This window comes from Borostomias antarcticus (genome assembly GCF_949987555.1).
Source record: "Borostomias antarcticus genome assembly, chromosome: 6".
In the NCBI taxonomy this organism is placed as follows: Eukaryota; Metazoa; Chordata; class Actinopteri; order Stomiiformes; family Stomiidae; genus Borostomias; species Borostomias antarcticus.
In genome coordinates, this window is record NC_140239.1 from 8,400,043 (window position 1) to 8,424,185 (window position 24,143).

The following is a 24,143-nucleotide window of genomic DNA, read 5'->3' on the forward strand; positions in this document are numbered from 1 at the left end:
CCCGGAGACGCTGGATGACCATGCGGACATGTTGGACGTGCTCCTCAGCGCTCCTGGAGAATACCAGGATGTCGTCCAGGTAGAGGACCACAAAGACGTCCAGCATGTCCCTGAGCACGTCGTTCATCAGCGCCTGGAAGACGGCGGGGGCGTTGGTGAGGCCGAAGGGCATGACGAGGTACTCGTAGTGGCCACGGGAGGTCTTGAAGGCGGTCTTCCATTCGTCCCCCTCACGGATACGCACCAGCGTTCCTGAGGTCCAACTTGGTGAAGATGGTGGCACCGATGAGGGGTTCGAAGTTGGAGCTCATGAGGGGGAGTGGATATTTGTTCTTGACCGTGATGTTGTTGAGCAGCCTGTAGTCGATGCATGGCCTCAGATCTCCTCCCTTCTTCTTAACGAAGAAGAACCCCGCTGCCACCTGGGATCGAGATGGTCGGATGAGACCCTCGGCCAAGCACTCGGAGATGTAGGTGTCCATGGCTGCTTTCTCCGGGAGGGAGAGGTTGTAGAGACGACTGGCTGGGAGAGGGGCGCCAGGGTGGAGCTCGATGGCGCAGTCGTAGGGTCGATGAGGGGGGAGTGTGCGAGCGCGCTCCTTACTGAAGGCCTCTCCGAGGTCGTGGTACATCGAAGGGACCGTGGAGAGGTCCGGAGGAGCGGGACGGGACCGGTCAACCCGAGTGGAGGTCTGAGCAGCTCGGAGGCAGCGGGCGTGGCAGGTAGTGCTCCAGCCGAGGATGTGCCCCGAGCTCCAGCAGACATGAGGGGTGTGGAGTTCCAGCCAGGGCCTCCCTAGGATGAATGGAGCGTCGGGAGAGTGGATGACGAAGGGGCGGACGTCCTCCACGTGGTTTCCCGAGACTGTGAGGGTGAGGGGCAGGGTCCGGTGCGTGATGGGGCCCATGGGATGGCCATCCAGGGCGAAAGCCGAGAGGGGCCTCTCCAGAGGGGAGAGAGGGAGCGCCGCTTTGTGGGCGAACTGGACGTCCACGAAGCTCTCGTCGGCACCGGAGTCGATGAGGGCAGGGACGGAGAGCGTGTGCCCCTGCCAGGCGAGGGTGACAGTGAACCTGGCGGCACGGGTCCGGGATTGGGGATGGATGAGCCGGCTTACTCGGTACCCCCTGGCGAGTGAGCCTACTCTTTTTGCCACCCTGGGAGGTGCAGAGGAACAGGAGTCGACGGCGTGCGCTGGGCTAGCGCAGTATATGCACAGTCCGTTCTGTTTCCGGTGCTCACGCTCTGCAGGGGTCAGTCGGGTCCAACCCAGTTGCATGGGTTCCTCTCCAGCGGTGTTTGGGGGGGCGAGGGAGGCCGGGGCAGGCCGAGAGAGGCCGGTAGAGGGAGGTGGAGACGGTCTGGGTGCGCTGTGGTGTTGGTGCGCCCGCTCGCGCCTGCGTTCCCGGTGGCGCTCGTCAATGGCTATGGAGAGGGAGACGAGTTGGTTCAGGGTCGCTGGTCTGTCTCTTCCAGCCAGGCTGTCCTTCATGGCCTCCCCTAGGCCCCGTCGGAAAGCGCTGTACAGGGCAGACTCGTTCCAGGGGCAACGGGCAGCGAGGATGCGGAACTCCGTGGCGTAGTCCGCTACGGAACTGGGACCCTGGGTGAGGGCGGAGAGAGCAGCGTCCGCGTCCTGTCCGTGGACGTCGTGGTCAAACACGGTCCTGAATTCAGCCACGAAGGCAGTGTAGTCCTGCATGTAGGCAGCTGCGCCCTCGCGACCCGCCATGACCCAACGGCGAGCCCGTCCCGTGGTTAGGTTGGCGATGTAGGCTATCCGAGCCGACGCAGTGGAGTACATACTTGGCTGGAGGTCAAACACGTACTCACACTGCATGAGGAACTCCCGGCAGAGGGTGAACGTCCCGTCGTAGGGGGCCGGGGAGGCGAGATGGGGCTCCCGGTTTGGTGGAGCGGTGGGGTTCAGGAACGGAGCCAGGCGGGCACTGAGCGCGGTGACCTGGTCGGACAGGGTGCAGACCAGAGTAGCGAGGCCCCTCAGTCGCTCGTCCTGGGCTTGCTGTTGGGCGGATACCTGCTGTAATTGCACAGCTTGGGTCTGTGGGAGGGCTTGGAGTAGTCCGGGAGGTGCAGGTCTCTCCTCCATGTTGGCTGGGTCCAAACTGGCCAGATCTTACTGTGAGGGTTTGGTTAGGGACCCAGGCGCAACAGGAAAGGAGGAGGCAAGGGACGGTAAAGCCCGGAGGGGCGATTTAATGAGATAACACAAAGGCAAGGCAAGGCAAGGCAAGTTTATTTATATAGCACATTTCAGCCACAGGGCAATTCAAGGTGCTTTACATGAGACATTAAAAGCATTAAAACAAAAAGCAAGACATTATAGACATTTAAAACAAAAGGCAGGACAAATTAAAAGCATTAAAACAAAAAGCAAGTCATTATAGACATTTAAACAAAAAGCAGGACAAATAGAATACAGGAATAAAAGTTACAGTGCAGTATACTGATAAACATAGCTCCTCTTAGAAAGCCGTGGCAAAAAGAAAAGTCTTCAGGCTTGTTTTAAAAGAACCAAGAGTTGCAGCAGACCTGCAGTTTTCTGGAAGTTTGTTCCAGATATGTGGAGCATAAAAACTGAATGCTGCTTCTCCATGTTTTGTTTTAACTCTGGGGACAGAAAGCAGACCTGTGCCGGACGACCTGAGGGGTCTGGATGGTTCATAGCATATGAGCAGATCAGAAATATATTTTGGCCCTAGACCATTCAGTGCTTTATAAACCAACAGCAGTATTTTAAAGTCAATTCTTTGACAGACAGGAAGCCATTGTAAAGACCTTAGTACTGGTGTGATATGCTCCACTTTCTTAGTCTTAGTGAGGACTCGAGCAGCAGCGTTCTGAATCAGCTGCAGCTGTCTGATCGATTTTTTAGAGAGACCTGTATACATGCCGTTACAGTAGTCGAGTCTACTGAAGATAAACGCAGGGACAAGTTTTTCCAAATCCTTCTGGGACATAAATCCTTTGATCCTTGATATATTCTTCAGGTGATAGTAGGCTGACTTTGTAATTGACTTAATGTGGCTGTTGAAATTCAGGTCTGAGTCCATGACTACACCAAGATTTCTGGCTTCGTTTGTGGTTTTTAGCATTACTGATTGAAGTTGAGCACTGACTTTTAATCGTTCTTCTTTGGCTCCAAAGACAATTACTTCAGTTTTATTTTTGTTTAGTTGGAGAAAGTTCTGGCACATCCAATCATTGATTTGTTGAATGCACTTACTCAGCGCTTGTATGGGATTATAGTCTCCTGGTGATATAGTGATATAAATTTGTGTGTCATCTGCATAGCTATGGTAACATATTTTGTTGTTTTCCATAATTTGAGTTAGTGGGAGCATGTAAATGTTGAACAGAAGAGGCCCCAGGATGGAGCCTTGGGGAACTCCACAGGTCATTTTTGTCAGCTCAGATTTGTAATTGCCTATAGACACAAAATAATCCCTGTCCTTTAAGTAGGATTCAAACCAATCTAACACTGTACCAGAAATTCCCAACCAATTTTCCAGTCGGCCTAGTAGTATGTTGTGGTCTACCGTGTCGAACGCAGCGCTGAGATCCAGTAATACTAAGACTGAGATTTTGCCATTATCTGTGTTTAAATGGATGTCATTAAATACCTTAATTAGAGCAGTCTCGGTGCTGTGATGTGGTCGAAATCCTGACTGGAAGACATCAAAGCCATTACTTAGTGCCAGGAAGTTATTCAGTTGTTGGAAAACAACCTTTTCAATTATTTTGCTTAGAAATGGGAGGTTTGATATGGGCCTATAATTGTTCATTTGTGAGCTGTCTAGATTATTCTTTTTTAAGAGTGGCTTGATGACTGCAGTTTTCAGGGTATGTGGGAACACACCAAGAGATGTGACAAAGGGGGACGTGGTAGTCGTACAGCCGATGGTCAGGCAGGAGCGTGGTAGTCGTACAGGCGATGGTCAGGCAGGAGCGGGGTTGTCGTACAGGCGATGGTCAGGCAGGAGCGTGGTTGTCGTACAGGCGTGGGTCAGGCAGGAGCAGGGTTGTCGTACAGGCGTGGGTCAGGCAGGAACTGGAGAGACGAGGAGGAGAGGTAGGGTGAGTGATAGTAATCACAAACGGGGAACGGGAAAAAACACTACAAAATACGGGTAAGGAGATTGTAGGCTAGGCTATACTTTACCACATGTGGGTTATGGTAAGATCTGGCGATGAGTGGAGTGTAGACCAGGTTCTTGTAGAGGTTGAAGGTGATTGCAGAACGAGGGACAGGTGATGATAAATGGAAACCTGTGAGTAGAGCCGCGCCCGCGTCATCGTCGGAGACGAGCGCGCCGTTCTTGTCTTTGCGCACGGGCCGATGTGCTGGGCATGTCGGGATCCGACTCTTCGTCACCGGAGAGGGAGGAGACTGCCGAGTCCGTGGAGCTGGCCGGAGACGGGGAACGCCCGGCAGTGGGGGGAAACTCCGGAGAGTCAGAGCGTTGTATGCCCGGGCCGATGCGACGTGCGGTAGAGCGCGTAGGACGCCCCGAGCGCGCAGCGGGCCCAGAGGGGAGAGAGGGAGGCGGTTGTGGAGGCGAGGGCATGCGAGCCGTAACAGGCCCAGGCCTAAAGCCGGAAGTGGGCTGGTGTATGTCTGTGTGTATGTGTGTGTGTGTTAACTAAATGCTACGACATCCACAGCAGACACAGGGGTATCTATCGGACTCAGGGAGGTCTGCTGGTGACAGTGGGGCATCCACTGGACCTGGTTAGAAGATAGGAGGGAGAGAGAGAGGCACTAGGGAGAGGGAAGGCAGAACAGGGTTAGTAGCACACAGAGCCATAAAAGCAACACGGATATTAAAACAGGCAACCCGGAGCAAGCTCCTGGAATATATTTGTCTAACGGCTAAGAACATTTATAGAGCAATAAATTACATTAAATTACATTTTCAGGGCAAGAAAGGCTAAGAGCATCAGGTCCAGGCCTAAGCCGGATGTGGACTGATGTGTGTCTGTGTGTACGTGTGTGTGTGTGTTAACTAAATACTACAACATCCCCAGCTGACACGGGGGTGTCAATCAAACTCAGGGTGGTGCAGTCTACTTGTGCAGTGGAGATCAGTGGGTTGATTTTGGTGTCCTTCTTGATTTTGGTGTGCTGGGACTACTGCCTCTTGTGGTGCCAACAGAGAGATGCAGGCCAACATTGTCGGGAGTAAGTAAGAGAGGGAGGGAGAGAGGGAGTGATAACCCAACAAACGCTATAGCTGCTCGGCTGGCCAGCCACACACAAAAATAGGATGGGCCTATATGCTGGCTCATGGAGAAATTTAAACTAGAAAAGCCCATTCCACTTTCACATTCAACAGCTGTAGCCTACATGCTGACGATATGCATCATGGGTGGGGGGCGACAGGTTCACTGTGGATTTGTTTAGATTTAATTGGATTCTAACCATGTCTCAAAAGTTCAAGCATATCCCTCTTCACTTCTCCACTCGTTTACCCCACGTGCGCCTTGGAGTGCACGTGACCGTGTGAACGCTCTTTCTTTCCATGGCAGGAGCCAACTCTGTGAAAAGAGAAAAAAGACGGTTATTTTGTGTAGTAGGTCACAATGACCTAGCAATATTTGACTGTGTGTGTGTGTGTGTGTGTGTGTGTATGTGTGTACCTCAGTCTGTGTTTGCATGGACACACTCTGCCCCACACGGTTCTCAACATACCCTCTCGCAGAGCCGGGCTGCCCCACACGTGTGGACACGGAGTTGAGCCTCGCCATCATGGCGAACACGTTCGTGGACTTGTTTCTAAAGATTAGACCCTTCCGCATCACCAGTCTCAGGATGATATTGACAAACGAAGGACCCCATAATATCAAGAAATTTATAACAACAAAAATCATGATATTCAATGATTCTTTTTTGCTCTCTTTATCGGCACTCGGTGGGTCTCTCTCGAGCTGGTACCTTGCCACCACATATAATTTAATAGTCATGGCCACTTTCGTTAGAACTATCACCTGCAAACAGACGATACTAAATGCATGTATATCTATAGCTTTGGATAAGGGCACAAAATGTCTAACCATTATCAGAAAATAAACATGAAACCAACAGTAGATGTTCGCGATCACTACATGCCTACTTACGAAGCGACTGTAGAAATACGGGTGACAAACAGCACAATATCGGTCAAACTGTGCGATCAAAAACGTCAGAATATTCACCCCTTAAAGTGAAGGCAATATATAGAAGGTTCCTCAACATCGAAGAGCCCCAGATAGTAAACAGACAACCCAGTTAAAGTATCACAAATACTGGTGTTCAACATAAAAATGAACCGGTTTTGAATTCACAGGGCTCTCGTCGCCAAGATCCCAATCACTACCGTTCCGGCGAGCAGCACGGAACAAGTGGCAAACAGAATTTGGAAGATGAAGATATATATGAATGTGTTGCCATGTCATAGGCTAATGGATTTTTTTCCCTATCTTTTGACTGGCAACTCCAGTTAATGTTGAATTTACAAGTGTGCAGTTGAAATTTAAATCTCTCATAAAACTGCAGGGTGCAAGCTTATGTTTTAAGAAGTAGCCTATATTCTTATAGGCTAGTGTCTTCTCACTGAAAGGTGTAAATTCATACCATTGTCCGAATTAATAAACTATCAAATACAATAGAAGTTGTTATTGAATTTATTATTTTTGTACAAATAGGCTACATCATATAGGACATTTCATCAAGTTCAGCAATGGTGACAATACAAAACAAAAAAAGACAACGTGGACTACAGGCTTGTCCATAAGGAAATAGTCAGGTTTGTGGTGAATCAGATCTGCTATGACTGTGAATGTTGGTTCTGTCCTCATTACTAAATGCATTCACGTGATCATAAAAATACAAACATGTCAGGTGCCATATAACGTAATTCTTATGCGCCATCTTCTTTAGATGGTTCAAAAGTAGAGGCCGTCGTGACAAGTCTAGAGGCCTGTAGGCTACAAGTGTGTTAGTGAAAACCATTAAGCATTTACTGAAAAACAAAAAACTATCTGTGATTATAGGATATATATATTGTCTATTTAGTTAAATGCCCTTTGTATCGGCACTGGAAAGTAACGACCCTTCGCCCGTCATTTGATCTGAACGATGCGGTGAAATTAGGCTAGCCTACTGTATAACTCATCTGGTAGCCCACTTTCCTTCGATACGGACGTTATTTTCGTAGGAGAGATTCGTTTTGAAAGAAGCAGCAGTCGTCATTCTTTTGATGTTTAAGAATATCAAATGATAAGTGAAAGCCAACATCAAATGATAAGTGATAGCCTAGTGGATTTGTTATGAATGGGTTTAAATAAGTAGCATACTTTAGAAGTCATAGCGTATATTATATAAGCTAAATTAAAAAATAAATCAAACAAAGTTTTTAAGTAGTCAGGTCAAGTTTCTTTAGACATGTCACGTATTCGTCACTTCACGTGTGCATAGCCTGTCCGTAGCCTAATACTGACTGATTTAACCAATAATATTGATCATGATTTTCATGATTTTGCATGAACGATGTATTCCACGTCGTTTTCAAATGAGAATATCCACCACACATTACAATGCGTCTTACGCCCCAAGAAAGGGCTTCAAATAACCATTTTAACAATAGAAGAATCATTTGGGGGAAAAAGGCATAGAACGCCACAACTCAATAGAACCATTTCAGCAGATGCAGGGAACCGACCTAAAAGGAGCGTTAACTCAGAGGGTTCTTCTACTTAAACCGTTCAACGTAGCACCATTTTAGAGTGTAGTCTGGATAGGAATAAGAAGGGGAGGCTAAACCCCCGTCCCCCCATCCGGATATTCAAACCGGTTGCCTCAGTATCCTCGGTAGATTCAGTATCCTTCCTCCATCTTTGTTCATCTTTATTTCTTGGTCAAACCCGACCCCGGAGAGAGAGAGAGAGAGAGAGAGAGAGAGAGAGAGAGAGAGAGAGAGAGAGAATGGGTAAAACATGCTAGAGAAACACAATCTTCAAACATCTTTCACATTTGTTTTCGTTCCATCCAAGTACCCACAACTACAACAGGGCAATAAACTCATTGACAATGAAGACATTGCGTTGGGCTAGAATTACAAACCCGATACCTCCCACCCCAGCAGGGTGAGTGATAGTTTACCGTCCTCTCCGCCTGGGACAGACCCTCCTCCACACGGTGCTCCACACGGCCTCGCGCAGCGCCGGGCTGCCCCAGATGTAGAGCCCCGGTGTGACCAGCGCGTTCAGCCGCGCCATGGAGGCGAACAGGTTCGTGGCTTCGTTCTGAAACCTCAGACCCTTTCTGGACAACTGCCTCACGATGATATTGACAAACGAAGGACACCACAGCGCTAGGAAGCATATGACCACAAACACGATGATGCGCAGAGACTCCTTCTTGTTATCTCTCTCTGCGCTGGGCGGCTCGCGGCCCAGCTGGTTCCTAGCTATGATATATAATTTGATCGTCATCAGCACTTTGGTGAGAACTATGATCTGCAAAATCATAACACCGAATGCGTTGATTTGTGCGGCTTTGGAAATGGGCACCATGTTTTGCACAGTGAGAATAGAATATGTGTAAACCCAGCAAAACACACAGATTCCAACGACTAAAGATCTGGTGATGAAGCGATTGTAAAAGAAAGGGTGACACACGGCATAGTAACGGTCGAACTGCGCAAAAAGAAAAGTCAACACATTCACACCTAGAAATGAGGGCAAAATGTAATATGTTCCATTTCTGGACGGATAACCCTCTTGGACGTCGAACAGGCCGAGATAGTAAACTGAAAACCCGGTCAGTGTGTCGCTGATGCTTGTGTTCAGCATGAATACGAACCGGTTCTGTATCCGCAGAGATCTCGTGCTGAATATACCGATGACAACGGAGCCCGCGAGGAGCACGGCGCTCGTGGCGAACAGAATATGAAAAATAAAGATGAAGAAATCCTCTGGGCCTTCGAAGTTCACGGACAGAGATACGGTGACGTTGGAGAGCATGGTGCCGCTCCGTCAGACAGGGACGTGTGTCTCATACTTATACTGAAAGGTACACCACGGAAAATACATATTACAATCCTCCAGAGATTCCGTGAACTTTAACCTCGTTAAAGCTGTTTACAGTTAGCTGTGCTGGGAAATAACATCTCACCAGCAGGCTGTACGCATGGAGTCAATATGGACACTCAAGCTGGTGACTATTCAAAGACTGAAGCAGAAACAAATATTTCTTTCTTTCTTTCTTTCTTTCTTTCTTTCTTTCTTTCTTTCTTTCTTTCTTTCTTATTTATTTATTTGGTCTTTATTTTATGGGGGGCAGCATTGAGACACATGTACATAAGTATTCACTCCCTTTGCTATGATACTCTAAATTGAGTTCAGGTGCATCCTGTTTCCACTCATCATCCTTGAGCTGTTTCTACAACTTGATTGGAGTCCACCTGTGGAACCATCAGAAATCTTTCTAGAGCTGGCCACCCAGCCAAACTGAGCAATAGTTGGAGACGGGCCTTGGTCAGGGAGTTGACCAAGAACCCGATGGTCACTCTAACAGAGTTCCAGCGTTCCTCTGTGGAGATAGGAGAACCTTCCAGAAGGACAACCATCTCTGATCAGCCCTTTATGGTAGAGTGGCCGGACGGAAGCCTCTCCTCAGTAAAAGGCACATGACAGCCTGTTTGGAGTTTGCCATAAGGCACCTAAAGGACTCTGCATCATGTCTGGAGAAAACCAAGTAACGCTCCTCACCTAGTGAAGTATGGCGGTGGCAGCATCCATCTGTGGGGATGTTTTTCAGCGGCAGGAAGTAGGAGACAGGGAAAGATGAACATGAGTACTGAACGATCCTTGATGAAAACCTGCTCCAGAGAGCCCAGGACCTCATACTGGGATGGAGGTTTACCTTCCAACAGAACAACAACCCTAATATATATATATATAGGGATAGGGATATATATGATATATAGGGGTCACCCGGGCTTGGGGTGGTAAGTCCCTCGGTCCCAAGCCTGGGGGTAGAGGACAGAAACAACTGACCCAAACAACGAAGAAGAACAACCCTAAGCACACAGCCAAAACAATGGAGTGGTTTCGGGACAAGTCTGTGAATGTCCTTGATTGGCCCAGCTAGAGCCCAGACTTGAACCCGACTGAACATCTCTGGAAAGACTTGACAATAGATGTGCAGCGATGCTCCCCATCAAATCTGACAGAGCTTGAGAGGATCTGCAGAGAAGAATGGGAGAAATACCCCAAATACAGGTGTGCCAAGCTTGTAGCGTCATACCCAAGCAGACTTGAGGCTGTAATAACTGCCAAAGATGCCTCAACAGAGTAAAGCGTGTGAATACTTATGTACATGTGATATTTCTTTTTTTGTTTTGTTTAAAAAAATACATTTTACCTTTGCAAACATTTAAAAAACCTTTTTTTCACTCATTATGGGGTATTGTGTGTACATTTTTTGGGGGGAAATTAATGTAATCCATTTTGGAATAAGGCTGTAACAACAAAATGTGGAAAAAGCAAAGAGGGAGAACTTACAGTAGCAGATGTACTGTAGGTTTAAGCATTACATTTCAATGACATTATTATTTAAGGAGGGCGTTAATAGTCCAGGCCTGGATGAGATGACAAACACCAATACAAAATAAATACAGAAACATACAGTATGAATTTGAAACAGAGTATAAAACAGAAAACACCAGACACCAAAATACATATAAATTGAGTCTGATAGAAAGCCCCCCCCCCCCTTTGGCTGGAATTGGTTATTCACCAAAGCTGGCAGACATATTGAGGTCGTAAAGTAATTCGATTACGTTTTTAAGTTGTGACTACTCAAAATTGGTACAGCGATCTAATGTAGGCATACTTGTTATTTAACTGCTCCTCCCGCAGCTTTCAGCACCAGGCCTACTGGACAGCGCCTGGGCGCACACGCGCGAAGTTGAATCCTACCACGTGGAACGAGAGAAGATAGCGGAGCAATTAAGACACCCAAGAATCTTGAATAGCCTATTTGATTTCAGTTGAACTTAGAATTATGAAGCCTTCATGCCACCATGCAGTGCGAGTTTCAGCGACCAGTCTTCCTGGTTTTGCGAGTGATGTGATAGCCGCTATGACACGCGCTCTATGAAAGAGAATTATTCCAGAGGACCAAAGCCATGACGTTTCCTCATCTCACTTTTTAATTCATCAAAGTGAGGTTTTCACATAAATTCCTCGTATGTGAAAACCTCCCTGGCCAAAATGAATCTGATTCTGATTACCCGTTGATGTCAAGTGCCGACCACCACCACCACTGTCTTATATTCATGTATCCTGCCGTTCCTGTTTGTGTCCACCAGATGTCGTCCTTATCCTTTGAAATGAATGTTTTCACCCTATGCCTACAGTAGCTTATAATTCTGCTCTGAGTCTGGCAGGTAGCACAATAAACCGATTGATTGATTGATTGATTGATTGATTGATTGATTGATTGATTGATTGATTGATTGATTGATTGATTGATTGATTGATTTATTACATATATTGTTCTATTTAAGAACACATAGCTGGGGCATGATGGCACTATACACGCATGCACATAAACGGACAATAAAGGCACAATAAAATGATATTGTTATTGGTACAGCTTCTGCAGAAATTACCCTTTCCACAGAAAATACATTGTGGGTGGCACGTAACTCGGGAGGTAGAGTGGCTTTCTGGGGTTCGCACGGTCCCCAGTTCGATCCCAGCTCCCGGCATTGAGCCAAAGTGTCTTTGAGCAAGACACTGAACCCCAAAATCTCTCATGTGCGGCACAAGCAAGAAAACATGCAGAAGAACAGATCGCTAACGCTGTCCATCCCTGACGAAGACGGACAGGAGCACTTGGTTGGTCCCCGGGCGCGTCCCCTGCATGCTGCCTACTGTCTGCTCCCCGCTGCCCTCAGGGAAAGGACGACGGGATGGGCTAAGAGCAGGACAAGCATTATATCAGTGACCCTGATACATGTGTGTTCCCTGTGTCAACCATTACTACAAGTATACGTGTGTTTGAGTGTGCATGCTGCATGACAAATAAAGAATTATTCCTCTTCTTCTACCGTTCTTTAGTTTAGTTTAGTTTAGTTTATTTAGTCCTTTTTTCAGGAAATTCATATTTACTTCTATGTTTTGTGCTCATTTGTTGACCTTTGAATGTATGCAATTTCCCTCGATTCAAACAGCCAATGCCATCACTGATAGGCCTATAGTTTTCAGGTTATGTTTTTGTTGTGCTATGTACAGTGTTGACATTATGGACAATATGGACAGTGCTATGGAGAGTGTGAGTGTGGGCAGTGCTACGTACAGTATCAAGTCAAGTATAACTTTATTTGTTCCCAAGTGATTGTACAGCAACAGTAAAAACAATAATAACACAGAATCACAGTGCACACATAATATCACACAATGTCCAGCAGAAGTAAAACAGACAGCGCTATGAACAGGAGGAGGACAAAGTTGAACATGTTCAAGTGCGGAAAAAAATACCATCATTTAAAAAGCGTCTGTGAAGCGACGTCGTGGCTGGGTGTGTTTGGCCGCCGGTGGAACCTCACTGATAACGTACCTGGGCTGAGTTTCCCAGGTGCATCGTAGCGCTACGTTCATTGTAAGCTATGGCGTTCATCATAGCGCTACGATGCCTCTGGGAAACTCAGCCCTGGTGATGGCAGCATCAGGAAGGATGAACACTAAAGACTAAAAGCAACCTCTGTTCACATTTTGATAAAAACAACATTCTCCTCACTGGATTATCACGAAGCAAGACGACAGAGCTACACAGAAAGCACAGCTTTTCTCAGGGCAAAAAAACATGACGCGTTCTCGACTGGCCAAGTTAAAGGAGTAGTAAAGGGAAAATGCATGTTTAGCCCTGTTTTAAGGTTACTTATGATTCATATACAATGGTTCAGATCAAAACGTTGACAAAACTAGCACTTTTGAGAAAGTCTGATAATTGCTCTACCACCGTTTTGGTCATACAATGGATGTGGGTGGGCATCTTGAAAAATCATTCAAAAAACATGTAAAAACTCTCAATTTCAAAGACCCACCCACGATTTCAAAGACCCACCAACATCCATTGTATGACCAAAACGGTGGTAGAGCAATTATCAGACTTTCTCAAAAGTGCTAGTTTTGTCTAAATTTTGATCTGAACCATTGTATATGATCATAAACCATTGTATATGATCATAAGTAACCTTAAAACAGGGCTAAACATGCATTTTCCCTTTACTACTCCTTTAATACCTGAGGCGTGCATGATGTCACTTCCTGTGGAGGCTGTAGGGTTAGTGTTTTAGAGCCACAGACATCCAGGATCTGAAGACACCTGGCAGAGCGTCACTAGAGAAGATACACAGCATGTCCATGTTTATGTTTATTTTGGAGCTCCTTCCCCATTAGCTTTTGAAGAACGACAGCTAATCATCCTGGGGGTCCTATGGGTTCTAGATACACAGCATGTCTATGGGTTCTAGATACACAGCATGTCTATGGGTTCTAGATACACAGCATGTCTATGGGTTCTAGATACACAGCATGTCTATGGGTTCTAGATACACAGCATGTCTATGGGTTCTAGATACACAACATGTCTATGGGTTCTAGATACACAGCATGTCTATGGGTTCTAGATACACAGCATGTCTATGGGTTCTAGACACACAGCATGTCTATGGGTTCTAGATACACAGCATGTCTATGGGTTCTAGACACACAGCATGTCTATGGGTTCTAGATACACAGCATGTCTATGGGTTCTAGATACACAGCGTGTCTATGGCTTTTAGATACACAGCATGTATATGGGTTCTAGATACGCAGCATGTCTATGGGTTCTATATACACAGCATGTCTATGGGTTCTAGATACACAGCATGTCTATGGGTTCTAGATAAACAGCATGTCTATGGGTTCTAGACACACAGCATGTCTATGGGTTCTAGACACACAGGATGTATATGGGTTCTAGACACACAGCATGTCTATGGGTTCTAGACACACAGCATGTCTATGGGTTCTAGATACACAGCATGTCTATGGGTTCTAGGATGAAGGTAGTCATTGCATAAAAAGGTTAGGTGCTCAATAACTAACATTATATATTCAGATTGTATTGTACATAGGATCTCACTGCACATTCATAATCACAACACACATACAGTACTTTGTATAAACACATTGTACATACACTAACACATTGCACATACTGTATACTTACATTGCACATTATTTTGTATTTGCCCTTGCTCCCTGAGATTCTATATATTTTGCACTGTCCTGTCTCTGCACGTCATTTGTCCTGTCCGTTCTTTACCCTGTCCAATCTTGTCCTGTCCAGTCTTGTCCAGTCTGGTCTTGTTCTGTCCGGTTTTGTTCTGTCCGGTATTTATCCTGTCCGGTCTTGTCCTGTCCAGTCTTGTCCTGTCCAGTCTTGTCCTGTCCGGTCTTGTCCTGTCCGGTCTTGTCCTGTCCAGTCTTGTCCTGTCCGGTCTTGTCCTGTCCAGTCTTGTCCTGTCCAGTCTTGTCCTATCCGGTCTTGTCCTGTCCAGTCTTGTCCTGTCCGGTCTTGTCCTGTCCGGTCTTGTCCTGTCCAGTCTTGTCCTATCCGGTCTTGTCCTGTCTGGTCTTGTCCTGTCCAGTCTTGTCCTGTCCGGTCTTGTCCTGTCTGGTCTTGTCCTGTCCAGTCTTGTCCTGCCCAGTCTTGTCCTGTCTGGTCCTGTCCTGTCCTGTCCTGTCCTGTCCTGTCCTGTCCTGTCCTGTCCTGTCCTGTCCAGTCTTGTCCTGTCCTGTCCTGTCCTGTCCTGTCCTGTCCCGTCTTGTCCTGCCCAGTCTTGTCCTGTCTGGTCTTGTCCTATCCGGTCTTGTCCTGTCTGGTCTTGTCCTGTCCAGTCTTGTCCTGTCTGGTCTTGTCCTGTCCAGTCTTGTCCTGTCCAGTCTTGTCCTGCCCAGTCTTGTCCTGTCCAGTCTTGTCCTGTCTGGTCTTGTCCTGTCTTGTCCTGTCCTGTCCTGTCCTGTCCTGTCCAGTCTGGTCTTGTCCTGTCTGGTCTTGTCCTGTCTGGTCTTGTCCTGTCCAGTCTTGTCCTGCCCAGTCTTGTCCTGTCCAGTCTTGTCCTGTCTGGTCTTGTCCTGTCTTGTCCTGTCCTGTCCTGTCCTGTCCAGTCTGGTCTTGTCCTGTCTGGTCTTGTCCTGTCCTGTCCTGTCCTGTCCTGTCCTGTCCTGTCCTGTCCTGTCCTGTCCTGTCCAGTCTGGTCTTGTCCTGTCTGGTCTTGTCCTGTCCTGTCCTGTCCTGTCCTGTCCTGTCCTGTCCAGTCTTGTCCTGTCTGGTCTTGTCCTGCCCAGTCTTGTCCTGCCCAGTCTTGTCCTGTCTGGTCTTGTCCTGTCCTGTCCTGTCCTGTCCTGTCCTGTCCTGTCCTGTCCTGTCCTGTCCTGTCCTGTCCTGTCCTGTCTGGTCTTGTCCTGTCCTGTCCTGTCCTGTCCTGTCCTGTCCTGTCCTGTCCTGTCCTGTCCTGTCCTGTCCTGTCCTGTCCTGTCCAGTCTTGTCCTGCCCAGTCTTGTCCTGTCTGGTCTTGTCCTGTCTGGTCCTGTCCTGTCCTGTCCTGTCCTGTCCTGTCCTGTCCTGTCCTGTCCTGTCCTGTCCAGTCTTGTCCTGCCTGGTCTTGTCCTGTCTGGTCTTGTCCTGTCCAGTCTTGTCCTGTCTGGTCTTGTCCTGTCCAGTCTTGTCCTGTCTGGTCTTGTCCTGTCTTGTCCTGTCCTGTCCTGTCCAGTCTTGTCCTGTCTGGTCTTGTCCTGTCCAGTCTTGTCCTGTCTGGTCTTGTCCTGTCCAGTCTTGTCCTGTCCAGTCTTGTCCTGCCCAGTCTTGTCCTGTCCAGTCTTGTCCTGTCTGGTCTTGTCCTGTCTTGTCCTGTCCTGTCCTGTCCAGTCTTGTCCTGTCTGGTCTTGTCCTGTCTGGTCTTGTCCTGTCTGGTCTTGTCCTGTCCAGTCTTGTCCGTGCACCTTGATTAATCCATCAGTGTTATGCACCAACTGACCAGAACAAATTCCTGGTCTGTGTAAAACCCTGCTGCACTCTAAGCTATGATTTATTATTAGATTTACACTAAAACCAACCTTTCTGCAGCCATGTTGCCCTCATCAGGGCTAGTCATGCCTCGGTTATATGTAAAAACCTAACCGGCAAAATAACGTGATTCTGATTATACAGTACATAAAGTTAAATACTTTTGGCACTAATATGAGGGAACATTATACAAAAATGTCCTAAAGTTCATCTGGTATGGATTGAAACACCCTCAAATTAAAATTGACTGTCTGTATGTGAACCTCATCTAATTGTACAGTCAAATCCCAAATGAATGGGTACATAACAGTGTCACTGTCCAGCAGTATCTCTGAACGAAACACCTTTCCTGAGGCCATCATGGCTTAGCAGGCTGCGTGTTTGTTTCTGTGGTCGACCTTGACTCACACCTCTCATACTACAGCTACTATAGGGTTTAAGGGTAGTTAATTTATTTATATAATGTACAGGATGGTGTGGCAAACATTGATGATATGTAATCATGTGCAGGTGTGTATGTGCACTTTTTGAAATGTACACCCTTGTACCCTTGTCTTTTGAGTGTGTGTAGTAGTTCAGTAATAGATTCAGAACGCATAGTAGCCTACATTCCAAACAGCAATACCCCACATGGTCAATAGGCCTACATGCTAAAGACATGGTCATTACCTATATAGTGAAGACATGGTCAGCTGGTCTATATGCCGAAGGCCATAGTGCATTTAAAGCTCATTCGAGGTCACAAATAAATGCTAAAGACACTGAGCGTGTTTAACCAAGCCATGACACCAATAAGAAAGTAAAGTCAAACCCAAGGCCTGTAGAGAGCTTTGATGAGCTTTTTGGATTGACATGTTTACAAGCGTCTTTGTTGAGACCACCAGGGTGGCCTTCATAACATGTTTTTCAACCCCTTGTATCGTTCCCCTAATCACGGAGATCGTTAATTGGAGTCCATGGGAATCACGCCCCACTTCGGGAGCCCCGTCTCTCCTTTCATAAACCCTGTGGGTGCCGGAGAGGAGAGGCTTCGGAGACAGGCCCGGAGAGCCTGTGCCTCGCACATCTCTGACTCCGGCTTCACCAACTATGACAGGTTCTCAGATCAGACTGTGACACATTGCTCTGTCTGTTTGCCTCTCTCTCTCTCTCTGTCTCTGCCTCGATGAATAACCAGAGCGCGCGGAGCCTGTCGACTGTGTTGCCGCTCACCAGTTTCGGTAACGTGCTGATGTTTCTGTTCAGCCTCGCGCTGGCCACCGCGATCATTTTCCTCAACGTCTCGGTGTTGCTCTCCATCCTGATGAACAAGGCGCTGCGCAGCGAGAACCGCTTCATGTACATGCTGAGCACCTGCTTCAGCGACATCTGCTCAGGCGTGGCTTACTATTATGTCGGGGTTCTTGACGTGAGGGACAGTTATGACTCGCCAAAGAGAACTTTCTACATTGCGCCAACGTTTCTCGGCCTGTCCTACATGGCTATACTGGCGGCCCAAGCCGACCGGTATCACGCGGTGGCTGCGCCCTTTAAGTACTCACAGAGAATGCCTCGGAACCGAACCCTGATGGTGATTCTGGCCTACTGGGTCTACGCGTTTGTGATAGTGGCCGTCAACAACCTGGTGACGGTCGGGGTCGCCAAAAGAGTCACTGGCATCGGGACTTTCGTGAGCAACATATTCACAGTGATCATCATGATAGGGCTGAATATCAGGCTATTTTTCATAGCCAAGTTCCAACTGAAGAGGGAACAGCCCTCGGCTGAGAGGGAGAACAAACGCGCCTCCGTCTACCTCATTATAGTCGTCGCTGTGTTTTTCCTAGGCGCGTGGCTGCCCATTTTCATTCACATAATTGTCTGTAATTTTCTGGGCTCCACGTGTTATGCGTTTAAGAATGAAGGAACGGACCCTCTGCGAATTCTACCCCGCATAAACGCTGTCCTGACGCCACTTCTCTATGCCAGAGGGTGCGCTGCGCTCAGGGACACGCTGTTTGCCAAGGTCTGGAGACTTTGTCGTAGACGGAGGTAAGCAGAGTAGGCGCATGTAGCTTAGTGGCGGTATCTTAGTGGGCTGTCCTACATTCTTCCATGTGCTGGGGGCCGCCTATTGACTTGTATTTTTAATTAAATCAGTTCAAACTAAAAAAATAGCCTATATAAAGCAGAATTCCATTTAATCTTTATATGTAGGCATCACAACATCGTCAGTTAAGCCTTCATTAAGAGCAAGGGCCCCAGACACAGAGAGGAAGGAAGAGGACAAGGTGATTTATTTATTTATTTGATATTATCGGCTATAGGCTGCATACCAAAGGTGGTGAAGGAGTAACCATCTCCCATTGACGCGCATTTGGAGACTGTTTTACGCGCGCTATCCAGGACTATTGAAATAATATCCGAACAATTTGCATTAACCATGCCCAAAGTTTTCTGATTAAATATTATGGCATATAAGCCTATTATTTATTATAATTTAGTTGTGGATGTCCATGTGTTTTTCTAATTTGTAAAATACCTCTTCAAGTAGGCTATTCTATTTGAGCATTGGAATAGTAAATCAATTTTGTTTCAACAAAAGTTTAACTGCTTATCATCTGAAAATAACCGCAGGAAAGTTTAACATTTGTTTTTGTTTCCTTTTCTATCCAGCATAAATCCGGCCGGAAGCGCGAAATCCCGTCCCTAACCGGCAACTAGTCAATACCGTCCTCAAGACGTCTCCTTCAGGAGAGAAAACCAACGAACGTTGAGGAACGGCTCCGAAAAGTGTATTAATTTGACATTAATTCGAATTTAAACGCAGTTAACATCAATTGTTGAATTCCTTTAACGGTTTGCTTATGGGTTTGGCCTTTAAGAGAAGCGATTCATTCTGAAATGTCCCTATATTATCACTCATTATGCTGTTAGTTTTTTACAGTTTATCCTAATTTATTTAATTGTTTTCATTGCAAACCTTTATTTTCTCTCGAAATGCACTAATGTTTCCCAATAAGTGACGTCGATCTTACAGTAAAACATATTTGTCCTGCTAAAGAGATTTGCTGAAAACAATGACGCTAGCTGTTATTGATAGACAATCAAATGTTTTACCTAACTGGGCCTATTGATTTAACAAAACAACATTTTTCCACTCAGAGCTAACCTTGTTGCAGGGTAAATTGACACATTTTCGTTTGTGAAATATTTGTTTAGTCTGAATGATTAATGATTATTAGTTGTGTTGAGATTAGAACGGTCGGGTTAAAGAGATTATCATAAAACGGGGAAATTGCCCAAAGAAAATGTTTTGAAACCATCAATATGCCCATTTAGGCCAACGTTTTGTCAGGCTTTGTCTCTAGTAAGAATTCCATAGCCATAAACTGTGAATGGCTCTTGTCAACTTTCCTACGAATTACGTAAAATAACTTTGAACATCTTTGATATACATAGACATTTAAAAAGGTGCATTTGAAGCGAGGTTTTATTTAGCTCAATAAAACTAACAACCATTAGCCTATAACTTTGCATTGTGGGGCTCTCATTTGACGTTCCTTCAGTAGCCTACATGGTCCATTAAATTTGGCTATAGGCTACAGACAGACACCAGTTTCAATAGTGGGGATGTGATTCTGATGAATGTGAAATTAAGCCTACCGTGCTATCTACACGCCTCAATACATGGCCACGTGAAGGTGGTTAATCTTATCTCATTTCCAACACGGAATGTGACCCCCGCTGTGTGCCAATAGGATGACCGGATGCAGTTTTCATGGCAACCGCAGAGTGTCAGGAGAGCTCTTTGGCTCCGAGCCATAACCTACATCCCTCGCAGACATCCCCGGAATGTGCAACACGGCTAACCCACACTACATGTAACTGATTATTTGCATAGCGCATGAAAGGTGATCCCGCGTGCACGATTCATGAAGACTTGACTTAGCCTAGTTCTGTACCCATCATTCGCCTTCGACAATTTCTGCAATTTCAGGCTACGGTTTTCATCAGTTTTAGATTAACTACAAGCTCTTACGCTTTTAGACGATGTAACCTATTGTGCTATCCAGATATGTCACCCCATAACACACGCACATAGACCTACTTCATTGTGCTACAATAGTTAGCCCTATATGTTTATCTGAGTGCATCAATCTGGAATGTTATTCGATAGGTGAGAAGGTATGGTGGTGGAAGGGGCCTATGTGCCAAGGGGAGGGGCCAACAGTAGATGACCTCACTTCCGTTTGGAACATCTGGTGCCAGATAATTCTGCGTCTCTTCTAGAATATGAAATGTTTTCCTTGTAGAGTGGAGACCATACACAGAAAGTAACCCCTAATAACTATGCAATCTAAATCTGGCAGCTAATGAGATATAATCCAGACTGACGTAGATTCAGGACTTCCATACGGTTCCAGTTTAATATAGTAACCTATACTATTTATCCATTATTGAAATTGCATGTTCATTCAGTGACTAGGCCTATAGTCCACCAGAGCTATAGCCTATCCAATTGCATCATGCATATTTCCCACTATTGACCAAATCGTGTGAGAAAGTGTTCATTATTGCCTAAAATCAAACTACACCCTGATAAAACTATCAATCTGTTCACAGTCAATCATTTGGGCAGCGCTAGTACCGTGTTATTACGCACAAACATCTCGAATGGAATTACAAAACACATGTTTTAGAAACCATTGATTATTATGAACCTATCGCACAGCAAACAGATTACAGATATGCGATATTAGTGAGCTACAGACTGGATTATGCATTGTGCTGGTGGGTGCAGGGTTGGGGCACTGTAGCCTATCAACTGAGAAAGCCTATGTTGTTATGTCGAGTCGGCAAAGGGTCTCCGGTGATAAATCGATCAGACCGCATACCCTCCTGCTCCACCAGGGAGGAAAGAGCTCTATGTTGTCTTCCCCTCCTCTCCTGGTTGCCTTCTATTCAGATTTGGGTCAGGGGTGAGAAAACCCAACGTCACAAGCTTGCAACATGGCGTCCCGAAGGCTGTGAGATGAGCAAGAGGATGGCAAACTGAGAACGCTCCTACCGATGTAATAAGGTACTAAAATGACATTTCTCTCATTTTCCGACACGTGAGACTTTGCGAGGGGTTCGGATTCGTGCCCGTTCGGTTTGAATTCGTCTGTCGTCGACGGGAAAATCGCAGGGATTTTCGCTGTTAACGCTGGCTTTCCATCGCGTGCCAACAAAAAGGGGTTTCGTTTGTGGTGGCGACTGTTCTGTTCCGATCACCAGCCCGCCGGGCAGAGAGGTGCGCTGGCGGTCTGTCTGCGTGCACAGCTCCGGCGAGCCCTCGTCGAATACACGTAGGCTACATGACCAGTTTATTATCGCTACAATGTTTACATTGGTTTTATTTTGCCAATGCGTCGTGCCCCCCGAGGACTCGGGTTATGCGCAAATGAAGGCTTGGGCAAAGTAAACTGGCAAAGCTCAATAGACTAGACCTATAGCTACTGGAAGAAAGGAGCGATCGCAACAATACTCACAGCGTGCCTACTACTGTATTTCTTTCTACAGGATTGTTTTTTTTTTGTTTATATCCAATTATTTCATTTACAAGCACATTATATTGAGTGTATTTTTATATATGTTGTTGTGGCTGTAATTATTTGATGCAGGTAACCACAAGGCTTTCCCGTAAACGAGCTTGCTCAGGCTACTTTTATCAGCCGAGTTTACTGCTTGCTGCGGTATTGCCAGTTTATCAGCGAGACGGGGCTTTGTTTACATGTTTACAGGCTGTTGTGGGATGTCCCGGAGAAGATATTTGCAATAGACGAAACTCCCCAGTCCGTGTCGTTTTCTGTTTTCTACCATTGCACATTAATGAGAGCCTCTGCTGCACGATCTCTCGCTGTACATGTAGCCTATATGCTAAATAGCCGCACGGTATGGTTCTAGTGTTTACTGTGAACTGGATCTGACAGGCTACGCCACCTGGACAGAGTTGCATAATGTGACACAACAACAAGGTCTACTTTGATGTGTCGATATTTATCACGCAAAAATCATTCACATTTGTAGGCACTGTTTTGATTTCGCCGAATCGGTCCATACACAGTGTTGTTTAACCGTGTCGTTGCCGGTTTAGGCCGCGGCTCAGATCTGGTCTGGTACGGGGTGTGTTCAGGTGCTTACTCCCGGCAGGTGACTGGTGTCATTAAGTGTCAAAGGGCCACGGGGATAGCAAGTCTCTGGAATGTCAGTTATGCAGATTGTGGCATAGCTGTTGTCTCAACTGTAAACTCATTTGGGCTAGGGGGGTTGTCTTTAAAACACCTCTGGTTGTGCAGCGGAGAACTAAATGAACAGAAACAATTAGTCTTGTTAAAATGAAATTGTCACATCATGAACTTCTCCCCCCCAGAGTCAGATAACAAACCTAGTGTCCTTTTTCTTTTCGCCATTTTCATTTGTCTTTGTTTCATCGTTGATGAGTCTTAGAGAATATTATTAATTGAAATCCTCATTGTGGTGGGTTTTTTTCATCGCCCCCATGGAGTGGCTGAATAGATTATTAAAGAAATCGGACATTCCAGAATCTGTGTTGTCAGTGCTGAGATGTGTGTACATCACTCATTGTTAGTCTGAGTGTATTGTGGTAGGTTGTGTGTGTGTGGACCAGTCTGGCCTGGGGTGACGGGTGTTGTTTGCATGCTTAACCACATGATCAGCTTGTAGTTCCTGCTTTACCCCTATGTGACACACACACACACACACTCACACACACTCACAGCATGCCCTGTGTACATTGTGATCATGGCTTACGCAGCGCAGAGTGGGGGCAGTGCATAAGAAGGCTACTTAGGGTATATGTTCTGCTGACATGTTGGGCAGGGACTTATAGATTGTGCTTGGCTGGTGTATGTAGGTCTGTCTGCCTGTCTGCCTGCCTGCCTGTCTGTCTGTCTGTCTGTCTGTCTGTCTGTCTGTCTGTCTGTCTGCCTGTTTGTCTGTCTGTCTGTCTGTCTGCCTGCCTGCCTGCCTGCCTGCCTGCCTGCCTGTCTGCCTGTCTGCCTGCCTGTCTGTCTGTCTGTCTGTCTGTCTGTCTGTCTATCTGTCCATCCCACTCTGCTCTGTTTGTCCCTGGTGAGAGAGGGGTGTGTTTGTTTTAGAGGGTGGTACAGCACTTCGGGGGGCAGAGAGAGGGGTGTGTTTGTTTCAGAGGGTGCTACTGCACCTCGGGGGCAGAGAGAGGGGTGTGTTTGTTTCAGAGGGTGGTACAGCACTTTGGGGGGCAGAGAGAGGGGTGTGTTTGTTTCAGAGGGTGGTACAGCACTTCTGGGGGCAGAGAGAGGGGTGTGTTTGTTTCAGAGGGTGCTACAGCTCCTCGGGGGGCAGAGAGAGGGGTGTGTTTGTTTCAGAGGGTGCTACTGCACCTCGGGGGCAGAGAGAGGGGTGTATTTGTTTCAGAGGGTGGTACAGCACCTCAGGGCAAGGCTGTTTTTTTTGTTTTTTTTTAAAGAAGAAACAGTCCTTGGAATGCTGTGCTGATAGCCTAAAGGGTGGGTAGTGTTTGAAGGCAGAGACGGAGGGAGGGAGAGGGAGAGAGAGAGAGAGAGAGAGAGAGAGGGGCGGGTTAGAGGTAGATGTGTAAAAGTGGCCCCTGTTCAGGATCCTTATCCACTCTGCCCTCTGTTCTTAGCTGTAAGTTTACAGAATGTAAACAGGTTTGTCTTCCTGTGGTCTGAAGTGTGGACATCTGCCTTTACTGAGTCCATAGGGAAGGAGCGGTAGGCTACCTGTTTCCGTCTGCATTACAGCTGGGTTGCTTCATGAAGATTAACCAGACATTTAAAAAAAAATGAATGTGTGCATGCATGAGTGGGTTGCGCGCGTGTGTGTGTGTGAGGAAAGCGAAAGAAGAACCAGTTTTGCCCCTTGTGCCACTAAGCATACCCCTCAGGGGAGACATAGACACACACGTGCAGACACCACTCCCACCACACGACACCACGCCTCCCCCCACCCCCGATCCGACAGGTTTCA

General features: G+C 46.7%; 3 protein-coding genes and 1 pseudogene across 4 annotated transcripts in view; 2 read left to right on the plus strand and 2 right to left on the minus strand.

Moving 5' to 3' along the window:
* Positions 1-5,490: 5,490 nt before the first annotated feature.
* LOC311310261 lies at positions 5,491-6,432 on the minus strand (annotated as a pseudogene). Its single transcript has 2 exons — positions 5,663-6,432; positions 5,491-5,560 (listed from the first exon to the last, which is right to left on the minus strand). The product of its transcript is annotated as an uncharacterized misc_RNA (transcript).
* Positions 6,433-8,158: 1,726 nt separating this feature from the next.
* LOC311310386 (uncharacterized protein) lies at positions 8,159-9,025 on the minus strand (the record flags this gene model as incomplete). Its single annotated transcript, XM_084439864.1, has 1 exon — positions 8,159-9,025. The coding sequence occupies one exon, from the start codon at positions 9,023-9,025 to the stop codon at positions 8,159-8,161; it is 867 nt and encodes a 288-aa protein (XP_084295990.1).
* An 8,267-nt stretch (positions 9,026-17,292) lies between these two features.
* LOC311310089 (uncharacterized protein) lies at positions 17,293-18,162 on the plus strand (the record flags this gene model as incomplete). The annotated part of the gene is made up of 1 exon (XM_084439493.1): positions 17,293-18,162. The coding sequence occupies one exon, from the start codon at positions 17,293-17,295 to the stop codon at positions 18,160-18,162; it is 870 nt and encodes a 289-aa protein (XP_084295619.1).
* Positions 18,163-21,121: 2,959 nt separating this feature from the next.
* Positions 21,122-24,143, plus strand: part of LOC311310115 (hypermethylated in cancer 2 protein-like) — a gene marked incomplete at its 3' end in the record, with an annotated part of 17,067 nt that continues 14,045 nt past the window's right edge. The window contains exon 1 of the mRNA XM_084439530.1: positions 21,122-21,189. The remainder of the gene's footprint in view (positions 21,190-24,143) is intronic.